Source organism: Passer montanus, unplaced genomic scaffold (assembly GCF_014805655.1).
Source record: "Passer montanus isolate IOZ18808 unplaced genomic scaffold, ASM1480565v1 scaffold137, whole genome shotgun sequence".
NCBI classification, from domain to species: Eukaryota; Metazoa; Chordata; class Aves; order Passeriformes; family Passeridae; genus Passer; species Passer montanus.
The window spans coordinates 865,337-877,900 of NW_024360608.1; the positions used below are offsets into that span (position 1 = coordinate 865,337).

Genomic DNA, 12,564 nt, shown 5'->3' on the forward strand with positions numbered 1-12,564 from the left:
ATGCAGCAGTGGCTTTGGAAGTGATGGAACAGAGGCAGGCAGCCTTGGCAAGGTGCCTTTTTGAGCACTGCAGAGTTGGCCTGTTTCCTGCTATTAACTAAATCCAGAGCAGCCATTACTTCCTCTGCAGAGTTGGGAAATTGGTTTGTGACTCAAGTGAGAGTGGGAAAAGGAACTGCATTGTGTGCAAAGGACTGGAAGGTAGTTAGACATGAAGTGGATTTTGTACTGTGGAAAGTGCTGGGCTTAGAATCACTTGAAACTTCATTTTTTATGTTCTTTCACTGTGGAAATTGATCACTTCCAGTCTGATTGGTGCTAAAACCATAAGCATTACTGTTAGGCAGCTGTGGGCTATATAGAGGAGATCTTGGAATGGTAGCTGTGTTTAGAGGTGAGTGTAATATAGTATGTGACACTCCAGTATTAAATACCCAAGACAAACACATATCTACTAGAAAAAAATGTAACATTTGCTTTATTATTATATTTTAATAACAGTGCCTTTCAACAGCTGCCATGTATGTTAAGAAGAACTGGTTTGGTTTTTTTTTACAGAACTATGACACCAAAGACAAATTTCTTATAATGCATATAGAAAGAAAGGATTCATACTCTGTAACCATCCCGGTTGTTCTTGCAGTTTTCTTCCTTCCTGTCAGGGATTTCTATTCTTATGTGAATGATTGTCATCTTAAACTGACGCTAAAATAACAAAGGGTAACAGTGAATTTGGTCTCCTCAAAATTGTTCTGTTTCTTCAATATGTCACCAGTTGTAGGTATGCGCTCAGTCCAAAGCCACCTTGGCAAGGTAGAGGTGTAGGAATGTTTCTGCATGGAGATATCTTATTATGTTAATTTCAGAGGGCTGTGTTAAGGCCTGAAGTTTTTCATTTGCATGTGTTCTAGAACAGCTAGCCAGGAAAAGCAGACTTGTAGGGCACATCATCTTGAACATACGTGCATGTCATCATATCTGAAAATGACAGAAAGCATTGCCAGATTTTTAATTGTTGTAAGAATTCTCAGGAGTGACCATCTGGATGATAAACAAAACAATGTAAAAAGGGACAAAAGCAAGATGAAAGAAGTGTTTCCATACATCCTAGTTGAGAAATGAAAATTAGCCTAACATTTCACAAGACAAGTCTTTAACTGGCTAGGGGTTTCTGTGTCACTTTTCCAACAATCCCTGTTCCAGTGCTGTGTCACCTAAGCAAGTTTTGCTGGCACATTTGTCTGAGCAGTTGTATTGTGAACTGGGTCTGCATACTGATGTAGTTTTAAACCGGTGTGTTCTTGGTGGCAGGTGTTTTTTTTAGACTTCATGAGCCCTCCGAGTCAGGGAACAGTGTGGCTGCACAAACAGTTCTTCAGCACTTAAATCAGAAAGGTAAACTGTGTGTTGGAGTGGGAGAGATTAGAAGATAGCACAAGTATTGATGTGAAAAGCTTTCTTTTATAGAACTGACAGCTATGCTTGCTTTCCCAGATTCGTGATCAGAGGAGTACTCTTATTACTTGTTCTTTAAGGACAGTGGCTTTGACTTTGTCCACCTTTTCTCAAGTCTGGTGGCTGTCCATTTATGAATGATGGGTAGTTGATTCTCAGTGACTATGAATGTGAGAGAGACTGGTACTGCTGAACCTTGACCGGTATTGAGATGGTTTTCCAGTGTGCAGACCTGTGTTGGATTGACAGGGACTTCTAGGAGTACCAGTGTCCGTGGACAAGTCACTTAGTTTTCTTATTTTTATAAAACTCTAGCATGTAAAGTTTGGTGAAATACTGGTTTTAAGAATTACAGTTTCCTTTTATATCTGCCCTTTACTGCATGGAAAGAGTGGAACAAAGAGCAGAACAACAACAAAAAGAATGTCGCTACTGAAATGATAAATTATTTTTTATTTCCTTGTATTGTAAATAATTAACATTTACAATGTCATAAAAATCTGTAATGGTGTCCTTGTAATTATTATTCTTTGAGTAGTAGAGCTTATATGATTTCCATCTCTCTAAAGATCTAGTCCATTTTAGGATTAAAAGTCTGATAAAATGCCTTTTTATTTGTCAAAAGTTAAGCAAATTGAAGCAGAATGTGTTACAGGTGCTCTGACAACTTGAGCAGAATACCTGACAGCAAAGGTATTCTGCTTTTGTTGTCAGAGGAACCCTGCTTGAATTACACCAGTTAATTGTGTTAACTTGTAGGAAACCTTTCTTACTATACAGAAAGGTTTTCTTGCTCTGTACTTCAGTATAGGGCAGGTATTGAGCTGGGGGCTCTTACTGTGTTTGTTACCCATCTTGACACATGTGTGAGTAAAGCATGGAAGAACAGATATTGGAAGAGACACACTAGTGATTTGATCCATTTTGTTAAGGTGTCAAGTAGAAATACTAGGTATGCCAGTGCTTTAGATTTTTTAGCTGAGAAGGAGGTTGGAGTCCACTGACACAGTTATTAGGGTCAAAGATTTTGTTCACCATAATAGTTGTAATGTAACACCCATGAAATAATATGCTCAAAATCCATGCTCTCAAATCCTGTTTCTTGGCAGTGTCTGTCTAAAGAATAATTAGATCTGGTAGGGAAACACATCAGTCAGAAGATCAATAAATATTTCCCTTGAGTTCTAAGAACTTGATTTGAAAGTATCCTCTAGGTGTCACGTCAGTTGTCTTGTTGTGTTGGTACAATGCTGGGCAACTTTGAGGGGGATGATTTCCTTTTAATTTAAGTTTTTTCAAGGACAGAAGAAGAAGTGTTTTCTAAAAAGGTTTGTAAGTGTTCTCTTTAGCTGTTCAAAATACACAGGTATGAATTGTTTGAGAAGCAATTTAGAAATAGAGCATAGACAGAGCTGTTGGAGCACAATGCAAAGGTGATTCTCATTACAAGTCCTTTTGATATGCTCACCATCACAGCACTGGGCATTCCCAGTCCCTGGGAAGGCATAAAGGGGGTTTAAGTCAACTCAAGCTCATTGCTCTCTTCAAAACTCTTTTGGCTAATCGTTCTGGTTTTATCCTCTAGGTTGGGCTAAGCCCTGGATACACTCCCCCATGCTGGTTTAGTTACTTTGGGAAGACATTCAGGCTCTTGCTGCTCTCCTGGACAAACATTTACACATGCAATTGATTCACTCAGCTGAGAGTCAAACAATCTCCTAAGTGTTACAAACCTTCATCTTAAAAGCCACCTTTTGGTCTCTTTTGTCATAGAATGGTTTGAGTTGGAAGGGACACCTTAAAGATCATCTCATTTCATGCTCCCTGCTGTTGACAGGGACACCTTCTGCTAGAGCAGGCTCCTCAAAGCCCTGTCGAACCTGCCCTTAAAGACTTCCAGGGAAGGGACAGCCACAAATTCTCTAAGCAACCTATGCCATTGCTTCATCACCTCATAATAAAGAATTTCCTCCTAATATCTAAAGCAAACCTACCCTCTTTCAGTTTAAAGCCATTATCCTGTCACTACGTGCCCTTGTAAATACTCACCATCTTTCTTGTAGTATCCTTTCAGGTACCAAAAAGGTTGCAATTAGGTCACCTGAAAGTTTTCTCTGGGCTGAGCATTCCCAATTCTCTCAGCCTTTCCTAATGGACAGGGTGTTCCACCCCTCTAGTCATCATATAAGGTTAACTTGCTTAGCCACTGCTGTGGGCAGTCACTTTCCATATTTTCCCAGAGCTTCACAGGCACATAATGTTTGCTTATCTCTGCTGAGCCTTCCCAGGAGTTTACTGATCCATCACATGGAGAAAAGAGCTGTGAGTACATAGAATCTGGAGTTTGGGGCATTTGCATCAATGTTAGACTTGTTTAGCATCTGTCTTTGCTTGAAGCAGTAAGTACAATTCTTCCCAGATTCGTGCTCTGACCTTGGAGATGGAATATTTTAATCTTTGATGTGCTAGTTCTGTGCTTTATGTAACACAGAGCTATATGATTCAGCGAGAGATCAGCTTAGGAAGACTCACAGTGGTCTGATGTCTGTGTCAGTATTTGGGTTCCATATCCAAATAAGTGTCCTTGAATGATGAGGTAAAAGGGTGTCTTCACCAGCAATTTAGCTTACTGTGAAAAGTGCCAGAATCCCTTTGTGAATCTAGTGTGAAAAGTCAAGCTGCTTCTTCCAAGGTTCTTGTTATGCTCCAGATAGTACTGTGAAGGTCTTGAATTTATGAATAGTAAAACTTTTACCCCCAGTAAAAGTTACTTGCTTTGACATCTGAATGGTGACCTAACTGCTGAAATTGCTGATGTCCTGACATTATGCTTACTTCCTGGTAAAGTCAGGATTTATTTAAAAGTATAATTTGAGACACTCAAGATGGTAAATGGATGATGTGTCCTAATTTACAATGCCTTCTTCCTTGCTTTCCAGTAAGAAGAGCATATTGTTTTGCTTTCTATCTTATATATGAAACAAAATAAAAACATGGTTTCATCTGTTGGCCAGACAGGTGACACTGGTAAAAACTGTTACTTTGCCTAGTTCGAGTAAGGAAATTTTGAGTTTTAGTACTGATCATGTTTTAAATGATGTATTTATATCTGATAAAACATTGAGTGAGGGGTGATTTTTTGACATTGCAGATGGGTCTCACAATCACCCATCTTAACATAACAGTGGGCTAAACCTTTGAATCAGATTTTTATTGCTTAGGTTTTGTCCTTCCTTATTAATAATACATCTGACTCTTAAGTCTTAAATGTCTCTTTGATGGAGTCTTGTGAATTTTTTGCCAAGTCATGCAGTGGAAGGAGGGCACTTCAAGGAAGAAGGAACTTTTTACCCCATATCTGTTAAGTATCTTTTTGGAAGGACAAGCTTGGAACAGGAACTCAGTTTGGCTGAAGTGGCTTTTGCTAGTGAAAGTAGGCATAAATTTGTCCCAAATTATTACCATTTCAAAAAATAATCTGTTAAGCATCTTAGCGACTTGTTTAAGCTTCACAGCTAAAACATTTGAAACATAGCTGTGTATTATGGAAAAGAAAGGACCTCTGGTGTTGTAGCCATCTGTCTGCTGTGAGATGGAAGGTATAGTTTGGTCTGATCATACAATTTAAACTAGGGATCTTCTTTCATATTGTTTATATTACCTCTTCTCTCTGACACAAAGATCTGAATGGTCCATCCAAATATAATGATTAAGATGATTGAAATTGGTTTGGCATTGGGGACTGAGGAGTCAGTGAAGAAAAATGTGGTGTGAAGGCAGTGTACTTGGCAAACATGCTGGAACAAGAAACAGTAACAGGAAGTGATTGCAGAGGAACTCTTGCTAGATAAGGAGTTGCTTCCCTCACGAAGGAAATTGGAGATTGAAACTGGGAGTATGGGTTTTGTGTTGAAACTTGAAAACTGAACAAGGAGATTCAAGTGGGAAACAAGTTTGAAGGCAAGGCAGGCAAGTGAGTGGTTGCAGTGGTATTCAAAATTGCAGGCAGAGAAACGACATGACAGTAGGAGAAATCCATGGTTTGGAAACGAAATGGAATGTCTTGGGGGATCAGTGCTATGGGAGGGTGAGTGGGGAGTGAGAATTTGGGGCAAAGCAAGCTGGTCTCACCCTCACATGCTATTCCACCATGTCAGGTGTTAGGTGCCAAAGGATGGACTTTGCTTTTGATTATCTGCAAGTATGAAGATAAAATTCTGTTATGAGTAGCAGCAGCAAATGACTTAAGCTTAGAAATTGGTAAAAACATATTTGGAATTTTGTCTTCTTTGTTGTGTATTTGTTTTCACTACTACATTTTAAATTACTCAATTACTTGCTACTTTTTTGTCAGCCTCCTTAAAGTATATGGTGTTCTGCTCTGGAAATGTAACTTGCAGTATGGTGGAGAGGACAATTTGTAGGATGCCTTTTTGTGATTACAAAAATTTGTGACAATTGAAGCAGAACATTGCTGAAAGAAAAAATGTTAGTCTGGTGATTTAAATTGAACTGCTCAGAAATTGCCTTTAATTGCATGTTTTTGCATTTTCTGAGTGCCCAGACTTTGGGTGCTAGGATCAGCTTTGTAAAAGAGCTGAATGCTTAGATCCACAAATGAAGTCAATCAGAACAGCATGAGCAACTGAGAAATCATGGTGTCCCAAATGTGGCATCTAGAATTCCTTTGTCAACACTTATCTCTGGGTTTCACTCCCCCATATGGCAGATCAGTATAGTATTCACTGATTTCCCGTGGTGTTAACAAAATTGATTATGATTGTGAAGGACTTAGATATTACTGTGATAAGTACAATACATAAAACTCAAGAAGAAGTTAAAGAGTGGTGTGTTTTAAGCAAGGATTTCAGTATACCAATCCATGGATTGCACACTAAATAATGCAAAAGAAGATACAGTCCTCAGTCACTGCTTGTTAAATAGGTGCTGTACCTTCTGTGCACATGAGGTGTATGCTATGGGAAAAAATAATGTTTGTTTGTGCAGCTGAAGACAGTATGAATGTGGGGTAGTAGATCAGTGCTACAGACATCCTTAGTTCTTTTTCTAACCTTTGTGTGCTTGACTTTGTGGCTGCAATAGTTTTCTCATAATGTAGCTTTTGAATGTAATACTGAATGCCTATATTCTTTGTAAAGTCTGTGCACATAGGGACTGTGTTGGGTGCATCAATACTGTTTACTATCCAGGTTTTGAAAAATGTAGATGTAGGGGAACCAGGAGTGCTGGAATGATATCTAATTACTAGGGTGACCTAGTACTCTTGTCTTTGAATAGTAGTCCATGGATCAATTTACCTTGAAGATAATATGTATTCTGTCAGTGAGACCAAGGAATTTTACTTAAATACCTGGGGGAGTTGCTCTTGTACCTTGTTCTCCCTTATACTTGTTTCATGAATATGTAAATTGGCATGTTCCCATTGTTGTTGTACTCAGCTACTCTGGAAATTGGCCTATTCCATTCTTGGAATTCAGTTTGCATTCTTGTGACAGCACTGCTTTCAGTGTTTATATTTCATATTTTATGAGGTGCCTTGCAGGCTGTTTTTCATGGTTAAGGATAACTTCATATATATAAAAAAGTAATACATTACTTTTGGACATCAACATGAAGTGCTGGGCCTTCTGTTCCTGGATGAGGAACAGATTCACTGGATGAACTGCATTCTTAGTTCTGTGGTCAGGCAAGATGCCCTGCTTTGAGTTGAGATTTTGCTTAATATGAAGTAGGAGGGGAGCACTAGTGAGCCTTGCTGAGCCTGCAGTGGCAGAGGCAGCTGGTTGTTATGATCATGAAATTATTTTTTGTGAGCTTCAGATTCCCTGCACCAACCACACTGTTCTAGAAAGCAGAGCCATGCAAATCTTGCCCCTCTGTGTTGTGGGGCAGCTTTCTTTCCTCTGTCGTGTCTTTTTCTTCAGTGAAGGTTGTTGTTAATAACAGACTAGGCCATACCAAGTTCTCCTGCTAGTGTTACTATGTGTCCTTGTTCCCCTGACTCAGACAACATTCAGGAATATCCTGTAGACACAGAGTAAAGGCTTGACTCTCCTTTGTCTGGAGTGCAATCCATCTCTGCTTATTCCCAGTGAAACAGAGTTTCAGTAAGTGTATCTTAAAAATCCTTTTAAGGTTTGAAATAGCTTTTGTTCCACAAAACTAGATTCAAACTCAACTCTGGACCTAGAGGGGAGTACCCTTTGTGTCTCTGACAGTTTTCTGCACCTGCATCTTTCTGTGAAGCCTGTCTTGTTGGATGACTACATCCACTAAGAAAATGAAACGATGATGTGTGAGGTCCATTTTCACTTCTTTCTTTAGAACTTAACAGTAAAAGCTTACAACTTTTTTCTCCACTTTGTTATTTTGCTTTCCAGACAGGATTTGCCTTTACCATATATTAAATTTCTTCTTTGATGTCTTCCCAAGTTTCCTTGTGGTCAGAGAATCAGGCCTTGGGTCCTGTCTCTCCCCTGCAACTGTCAAACCTATAAAAGCACTTTCCACTTCTAGCATGAAGAACTTGATCTTTAATTTTTTTAATGATTGTAAGAACTTGTCAGATGATCTTGATAGTGCAAAAGAAAGGATGTTGCCCAGTGAACCCACATATCTAGTTTGAGATATGAAACAGAGCATTGTGGAGCAAGCATCCTACTGTTACAGCCGGGCATAACAATAAGTAACTTAAGACCCCAGGCATACTGCAGGAGGAGGCCCCAGAGAATCACAGGGATAATTGAGTTTGAAAGGGACCTTTAAAAGCTGTCTGGAGCAACCTTCTAGTTACAGCGGCCAACATGAAAGCTGGAGCCAGCTCTGAAGTTAGATCAGGTTGCTTGGGGTGTATGAAGTCAAGTTTTGAATATCTCCAAGGATGAAGCTGCCACAGCCTCTCAGTCTGTTACAACGTTAGACCACCCTCATGGGTGGGTGGTCCAAATATATGGTCACAATGTGTTAGCATGCTGTATCGGTTGCTGGGCTCTTGTCTAGCTCTGTGCACTCCAAAGCAGAGCTGCATGCATGTGATCTGCTCCTTTGTGTGGGACACAAACCCTTCTCATATTCACAGCCTGTCCTTCTAAAGGAGCCTTTATCCATTCACCACAGTACCTCAGGCATGCAAACTATCCAGCTGCCAGTTGAGGAGAGATTATGGATTGAAGTCATGGTAAGTGCAGGTAGAAAGGTAGAAATAACTTAGTATTGACTGGAAATTTTTGAAATGTGCATGTTCATATCCTGCTTCCTTTTGTTTTTCTGTCAATCTTCCCAGGATCATTCTGGCCTAAGACTGAAATGGTTCTTTGTGCACTCCTCCTTACATGCTTGGGACTAAAGGTGAGGCAGGATTCTGAAAGTGCATGCCCTTTGTGGATGCTTTGAGTTGAATAAGTTCAGTGGTTGCAGGCAGAAAAGATTCTGTACATGTAAACTGCATGTCTTATTGCTTGTAATTGTTAGTCCTACTCAAACAACTCTGTCAACTGGGCCTTTGTAGCAGTTTTGCTGCAATTTTTTCTTAACCTGAGAGAATGGAAACCACTGGAGAATGTATTACCTGCATAGGACAGGAGTTGGAGAAACAGAAATCAGTCTGATTGGTTTGGTTTTACCAAGTTGGAGGCTGAGCTAGCATAGTGACCGTCAAGTTGTAAATGCAGAAAGAATATCCACCTCGCTGTAGGTAAGTCTAGTCTCAAAACAGCACTATCTTGCCAATTTAAACTGTTGGGATCCTTGCTGTCCTTGCTGTGATCCAGGTTTCTCTGTTTCAGTTGACACCTGGATTCATCAGATCCTGCAGTGAGCTTGTTCAGTTTGCAACACCTGCAAGAAATTGAATTCCACAGAAGAGCAGAAGTTTCCTGCTGGTGTGGGAAGCTTACCAGCTCACAGTGGGTCTGTGTATGAGTGATAGAGAGTGGGTGGTACTACATGCCACTGTAGGATTGCATGGAGCTGGAGAGTAAAACTGTTGGCAGCAACAGGATTTAAGTCAAAATCGTCTTAGAACCACAACCTTATGTGAGTGCTTTCTTCAGCATGGGGATTTCTAAAGAGGTGCTCATTTCTTCCACTTTCTTGCTTAGGTCTTCCAAGGTTCGTAGCATGCTGTCAGACCTTTTCCTTTCAGAGTTTTTAATCTTTTTAAGTTGTTAGAGGCAGAGTCTATGAATGAATGTAAATTGCAATTCAGTAACTAAGAACAAATCAAGAGTGACCTTTGGTAATGAAATTCTATGATTGTGTTGTGTAAAATGGAAGAACTTGAAGAAAAATGTAATCTGCAAATATTTAAAGGCGATTATTTAAGTAATCTGTGGAAGAGCTAAATGAGCTAAGGAGACTTACCATACCTGAAGTGATAAAAAAGCTTTTGTTTCTCTTCTCTGCCGTTGACTTGTTTGTGGTGAGAACTGTTGACCCTTAGTAGTTTTTATTTCTTTGTAAATTGGGAGGGTGATTATTTCAGAAAAGACAAGAGAGCTTCAGAACTTGTAGTGTAGACTAAATGTTTATAAGATATTTACCAGCTTGTAGGGGTTGGTAAACACAGAATTCCCCTTACGGTCTAGAGATTAGTGGTAAATTGGCTGATCTCTTAAATGTGTTACCTTCAAAGGTCAAAACTAGCTGCATGGGAGGGATGTCCCTTCTACTTGCTTTAGCATGGTATCTGTGAATACAGTACTACCACTAACGGTTTTCTTATTTGACTGGAGTGGTTGGAAGGACTGTAATGTGTAATAATGAGGAACATTTTCTTTCTAGAAGAAAGCTATAGATTGTTTGGAGCGTATTAATTAGGGAGCATACTAAGTAAGTATCTTAATTAGTTAACATGTTTTTGTGACTAGGTGGAAGCTTCTGCATCCAGATCAGGTACAAAATAGTGCTGCAGTGTTATATCTGTATTGTCATTACAGTATGGGCATGAGCATATGTACAGCTATTGCAGTATAGTTTTAACCCTATAAAGTCAGAAAGAGGAGAGTGAGTCTGTTTACAGAGGTGTAAGAAAAATGGAATTCCTCATTCTCTACCTTTGATTTGTGTATGGTTCTGTGTTAATGTCTGTCAAAACTAAGAAATTTTGGGTTATAGCTTTTGGTCTAGAACAGCTTTTTTAGGGGACTGAAGGTGTTAGTGGAGGAAAATACTGTACTCACAAGGGCAATTGAGCTGTTGTATACTGTATATCCAAGTACAAACTTTTCTCTGACACATTAAAAAACCCCCACAAAACAACAGACTCTCCTAATTGACAGGAATTGATACTATCTCTGCAAACTTTAGAGTCAGTTTTAATGCTATTTGTTTCCCCAAAATACCACAGCTAAATCGGTTCTTTTAAGAAGGATACATTTGTTTCCAAAATAAGTGCTTCCAATTCATAAATTGAATACAGTTTTGATGAGGAAGGCCTTAGACTGCAGTGACAGGTCAAAACAATAAACTGAGAGGATCTTTCCAGTCGCTGGAATTCAGGCTTAGCTAAATATATGTAGGAAAAATTGGAAAGGACAGGGAATTGGTTAGAATTTATTAAAAGTTTCTGACAGTGTAGACATTCTTTTAGGTATCTTTTCTGTTACTGGAGACAGATATGAAGGATCTGTGTCTTCATTACAAATTGAAACTTGCATTGGATGCTTCTCCACTTTGCTTCAGCACTTTGCTTAAGTAAAAAATGGCATCTCCTGGTGTCAGAAGGTATTGTTTGGTAGCAGAGAGAGATGAGGTGCATTATGTTAGGCATTTTAAAGGTATTTATTAGGTTTTGATATTACAGGAAACAAATCTGATTGATCCCAGATGGGAGGAGAACCTATTATGGGTTGCTTGAAACCTTCCTTGGGAGTTGTTTCTGCTTTTGGAAAGACTTTTTCAGTCAGCCTTTTTTTTTTTTTCAGTTGTATCCTTAACTTATTTTCTTCATCTGCTGTTCAGAATGAACAGAAACAGCACTTGTAAAACATGGGAAAGACTTGAGTATTAAGAGTGGAGTTAGTTTACAGTAAGGTTAGTTTACATATATTTAGCAATTCTGTGTTAATAGTTGGACTTGACTTTACAGGTTTTTTACAGCCTTAATGATTTTATGATTCTGTTCTTGTTCTGTAACACTGAATTAGGATGGGATTGTTTAGTGTTTATGACTTTCTGCATTTGAGTTGGGGAAGGGATTCCAGAACTTGTTATTTCTAAGGCTCTTAGTGTCGGTAAGCTCTGGATAGATGATACAGGACAGACCTGCCAAAAGTAGATGTTCTCTCAGTTGAGGATGCTTTAGACATCTAAAACTCTGTCAATCATGCTTACTTGACCCAGGAATGTTCTGAGATCACCTTGTGGAACTATTGTACAAAAGTCCTAATGAGATATAAAGAGGCCTCACCTAAACCATATAGGAACTAAAATATCATGTCTGGATTATAAACAGATGTCTGCTTTTGAAGTGTGATCTGTGCTGAGCAGTGGGTTTAGGTAAAGGTTTCATCAAAGGGTTTGCTAAATCTACAGCTCCTGGTTTCCAAAATACTTTTTTTTTTCTGAATACAGTGACATAGTACTCTTCTAGAGAGATCAATTTTGTCTCTGCTCTGTGTGATTTCCTTGGTGCTGCTGAGCTATGGAAGTGTGTCTTGGTGGGAAGCCTTTCTGGTTAAGTTTTTGTAGTGAAGTAGGATGAAGTCATATTAAACACATAGGGTTGAATATTAGCACTTGTTAATTTGGTTTGAAAAAACTAGTGAGCAGGACAGGAAGGGAGAAAATTTGAACTTAAAACACCCATCACAGAACTATTGGAGAAATCTGTTTCTGTGGACACTAGAGTCAAAAATAGCTTGGTAATACTAGATACTAAAGAGGCTTTTACATGGCAGTGACATTTTGGAGGAATTGTGGCAACTTAATGTTCAGACTAATAAACTGTGGCTGTCAGGTGATAAGTGATATAGCAAAATTCCTGTGCAACTTCAAAGGGGGAAGTTAAGTTTGGTGTTAATAAATTGGTGATTCTCTAAAATTTCAGTGCTTAGCTGCCTTTCAGAGGTTTAAGTTCTGGTTCAAATA

The 12,564-nt window shown here is 39.0% G+C and overlaps 1 protein-coding gene across 7 annotated transcripts in view; it reads left to right on the plus strand.

The window, feature by feature from the left end:
- RIMKLB (ribosomal modification protein rimK like family member B) overlaps window positions 1-12,564 on the plus strand; it is a 50,400-nt gene that overhangs the window by 13,420 nt on the left and 24,416 nt on the right. The window contains exon 2 of one of the 7 annotated variants that reach the window (XM_039699618.1): window positions 8,759-8,823. The exons of the other annotated variants lie outside the window; for them this stretch is intronic. Coding sequence (XP_039555552.1) covers window positions 8,808-8,823 — 16 coding nt within the window. The 5' untranslated portion in view covers window positions 8,759-8,807. The remainder of the gene's footprint in view (window positions 1-8,758; window positions 8,824-12,564) is intronic. 7 annotated transcript variants of the gene reach the window in all.